This window comes from Silurus aristotelis (assembly GCF_946808225.1).
Source record: "Silurus aristotelis genome assembly, chromosome: 3".
Classification (NCBI taxonomy): Eukaryota; Metazoa; Chordata; class Actinopteri; order Siluriformes; family Siluridae; genus Silurus; species Silurus aristotelis.
In genome coordinates, this window is record NC_139576.1 from 1,027,488 (window position 1) to 1,031,908 (window position 4,421).

The 4,421-nt window shown below is 37.3% G+C and overlaps 1 protein-coding gene across 1 annotated transcript in view; it reads left to right on the plus strand.

The window, feature by feature from the left end:
* Window positions 1-4,006, plus strand: part of fev (FEV transcription factor, ETS family member) — a 5,553-nt gene extending 1,547 nt beyond the window's left edge. The window contains exon 3 of the mRNA XM_083537860.1: window positions 2,521-4,006. Coding sequence (XP_083393986.1) covers window positions 2,521-3,071 — 551 coding nt within the window. The 3' untranslated portion in view covers window positions 3,072-4,006. The remainder of the gene's footprint in view (window positions 1-2,520) is intronic.
* Window positions 4,007-4,421: the final 415 nt, after the last annotated feature.

Consider the following 4,421-nt stretch of genomic DNA (forward strand, 5'->3'; position numbering starts at 1 on the left):
AACAACAACAACAACAACAACAACAACAACAACAATATAATAATAATAATAATAATAATAATAATAATAATAATAATAATAATAATAATAATAATAATCCAAAAATGTGTTTGATCAGGTTTTTCACAGATTAATATCAGAGAATATGATTTTACACGAGTTTCTTTTCTAGAATAATTTGTTGAATAAATAAATCACACGCGGTAAAAAAGAGAAAATAATCCACAGTGTTTATTTACTGAAATATTCTGTGTGCTGTTTTTGGGCTAAAAGATGTTCTGATACTGGAGATTTCCTCTGTCTGGAATCTGCAGCTGCTTCAAAATCATTTTATCTGAAATAGAAATGATGCTTTTTTCTCCCCGAATCTCCGAGTTTTCTCCTCATCCCTCATCACTGATGACTTTATTCTGTAGAAGCAATTTAACGGAGTAAAAACTCGGAGAAACAAAGAAACGAATCAATACGTCGTGCGATTCTTCTCACAAGATCTCACCTACATCATGATTCCTTCCCTCTGATCAAGCGGAAATAATCCACTGATTTCTTTCTTCAACTGATCTTTTTTTCTTTTCTTTTAGAAACCAGGTTCATTATTTAGCGTTTCACTGAGTAAAGAACTGATCGCAGGAGGGAAAGAGACGCTCACGTGTAACATTCACGTGTAACATTCACGTGTAACATTTCTGTTCATCACTAATAATCATAAACACATACAATAAATAAAAACAACCATTAAAAATCTAATAATCAGTCAGACACTTCATTTATTAATTATTTTTATCAAAACCGAACACCGGTATTCCGTCATTCCCTCCATCCTTCCATCCAAATATATAAATATACACACATCACTCCACATTCTCTCTATCTGTCCATATTTCGTTCTTCCTGAACACTGAATTAAAGCCGCGGTGTTTTACAGGAAAAATGCAGAATTTGAAGCGAGATTTATTCCTTCACTTTCCTGTTCTGTTGATCAGCTCCTTTATTATTCCGTATTTACAACAACAACAACAACAACAACAACAACAACAACAACAACAACAACAACAATGTCCGTGTTTAATCAGATCAGGAGTTTGTGTTCTCGGAGTGGAAATCAGACAGTGGGTAATTATAACAGTATAATAATTAAATTATAAATAACTTTTCTAGAAGGTTTAATTACAGTAATTACGGGGCTAAAAAAACTAATGTAATGATTTTAAATATTTCAAAATAATTGATGTCTTTAGACGAAGAACAATTAATATTTAACCAACATCTCTCTTTTTCATGCTGGAGGATTATTATTATTATTATTATTATTATTATTATTATTATTATTATTATTAATAACAAAAAAACCATATTGAGTTACTGTTCATTGTGTGATTTTAGAAATATAGATAATGAAGTACAGATTCTGCCACTCGCTCCTGCAGGTGGACTTTCAAGCCGCACTTGTCCTCCATCACCCCCAGAAATAGTAATGAAATACTTCAAGTTGATAAATGTATAATTTATTACAATTTCAAGTTCTAAATTGATAACATCAAATAGCATCAAGTTAAACAATAGAAAATCTAAATGTAGTTATCACTTTGCTTTACTGTCACTTTGCAAAAAAACCCAATGGATTGTTAATTTGCATTTGGCAAAAACGACGAACAAGTGAAAAATAAAAAGAAGATTTCAGCTCGTGCCTTGTGCGGCAACAGTTAAGAACAGCTCATCAACTCTTAATTTAGCATAATTGTTTGTTTGTGGTTGCTTTGAGTGTATGAACTTTTACATTCTTACATTTTTAAAGAGAGAATCAATAATTATGATTAATAAAAACACAGAATCTAATCATTCCGTTCATTGTGCCCTCCTGTCATGTCTTTATTCTCCACTAGAGGGAGCGCCTTACACGTTGAGAACCACTAAGATAGCTAACCATAGAAAGAAGCTAAAATTGGTCTCATGATTATATAGAAAGCTAAAAAAAGATCTTCATGGTAGTGTTATATGTACAGCGTTCCTCCTGAGTCCTCCTCAGATCAGAGATAAACCAAGCCTCCCCCTCAGAGCCTCCAGTCTAATCTATACAACACCACATATAAGACATTCTCTGCATCTACTGGTCCAATAAATACAACAGAATTATTTGGACTTTGTCTGTGGATCTCTCTGTATTCCAGGATCTTATTTCTAAACAGAAAAAACACAAAATGGCTAAAATGTATTTATTTATTTGTTTGCAGGAAACACATTCAGCACCAGAAGCCATCATCCATCAAACACTATTCAATAATCAGTTCTTATTATTTCCATTTTTCAAGGCAACATTTTGTTTCCTCTTTGTATTTCTGCACTTTGTTTTATATTAAATGTGGAAGTTTTGTGTTCAGGATTCTCAGAATGCATCACGTTTTTGTAATGCAAATGTTTGTAATGTTTTGTATGTTTGTTGTGCTGAATTATTCCCATCATATCAGTTCCTGATGATGTTAAAATGTGAATATGAACTAAACTTATTTATTTTTGTTGCAGGAAGTGGTCAGATCCAGCTGTGGCAGTTTCTCCTGGAGCTCCTGTCGGACAGCTCGAACGTGTCATGTATAGCGTGGGAGGGGGCGAGTGGCGAGTTTAAGCTGACCGACCCGGACGAGGTGGCGAGACGCTGGGGAGCCCGCAAGAGCAAACCCAACATGAACTACGACAAGCTGAGCCGCGCCCTGCGCTACTACTACGACAAGAATATCATGAGCAAAGTTCACGGCAAGCGCTACGCCTACAGATTCGACTTCCGGGGCCTGGCGCAGGCATGCCAGCCCTCTTCCTCTTCCACTTCCTCCTCTTCTTCCTCAGAGGCTCTTTACACGCTTCACACCAACTTCACCTCCATTCCCTTCTCAGGAATCTCCAAGCTGAACCTGGTGGCTCCCGGCGTCGGTCCTCACGGCTTTCCGTACTGGACCGGATCAGGACCGGCGCTGTATCCGAGTCACGGCCTGCAGCCGCCTGCGCATTTCAGTGCAGCGCACATCAGCTGCGTGAACAACATCAACCACCTCAACAACATCAACAATCATTACAACTGAAGTGCAAAGTTATCTGGTGTATGGAGAATTTTCTAGATGTTGCCAGTCAAGGTGACTGGATTTGTAGCTAAATCTTACTAATGTTCAGAAGTTTCTAATTTCATCTGATTACGATGACACAAATCCGCTCACTTTGACTTGCGCTAATCCTGTACCTGTATCACAGAGTGAGTTAGCATGAAGTCTACCTGCGAATCCAAACGCACACTTACAGGTTTCCTGAACAATTAATCGTTATAAGTTGCAGGATCACTATTTAGCAGATAATTAGTGGTGAATATGTAAATAATTCACAGGATGTGTAGTAGCGTAGCAGGCGCTAAAGCCTTTTGACAATAGCAACAAGTTAGCTAAACAACGTAAACAGGTGCTGGGTTAGCTCAGCTAGAAATGTAATTATAAATGTAAAAAAAGCCTCATGCACATTTGTGTGAACAATATAAATCATTTGGAACAAGAAAATCTGTGTTAAGAATCGATTTTTACGGCTAAGCATTTTTAGACAGTTGCATGCTAATGAATGGTGTTGCTATAGAATCCGGGGTTTTTTGTAGCATGCTGCACTGATTAGCTCACTATTTCTAGCTGTTTAATTTGGAGGAAATCTGGAACAAAGCGTAGAAGTGAATGAATTATAAATGAAGTACAGCTGCTATGATGGGGAAATTTCCAAACCAGGCAGTGAAGGAGCTCCTCAGGATGCTCTCAATAATCCCTCTGTAGAACGTGCTGAGGATGGGTGGTGGGAACTAGGTCTTCCTTTCTGGGAGCATTCTCAGAAAGTAGAGACACGGGAATAAAATCATTTCTATATCAATGCTAATAATGTCGTTTAATTTACTAAAATTCTTTTCTCCTGGGAAGAATCCAGAATGATCAAATTGAAAAGTTTTCACTTTTTTGCTTTGTGGGAATTTTTTTAAGACATGCCGAAATTGTGAGTGATGGAATAAAAGTTCTACAAAGTTTCTGTTTGTCGTGTACTGAGCAATATTAAAGCTAATCATTTTAGTAAAATGGTTCCTAAAGAATTCCTGTAAGAAGTTTATTCTTCTTAAATTGGAGCACAAGAACCACCAGGAGGCTCCAGAGAAAGAAAACACTGCTGTAGGCACTGGAGGTGTTAAATGTTCAACATCATGGTGTAAATTACTCTAGGAGTAAGGATGGGCGTTGGGGGTCGGTAAAGGTGAGGATGGAGAATCATAGATGAGGGTAAGGGTGAGGAGGTGAGGTGAAGGTGAGTGTGAGGGTTGGGGGTGGTAGGTGAACATGAGGGTTGGGGGTGGTAGGTGCAATATTTTATTGAAACTGTAAACTGACTAATTGGCCCAACCTTCTACATAGAAT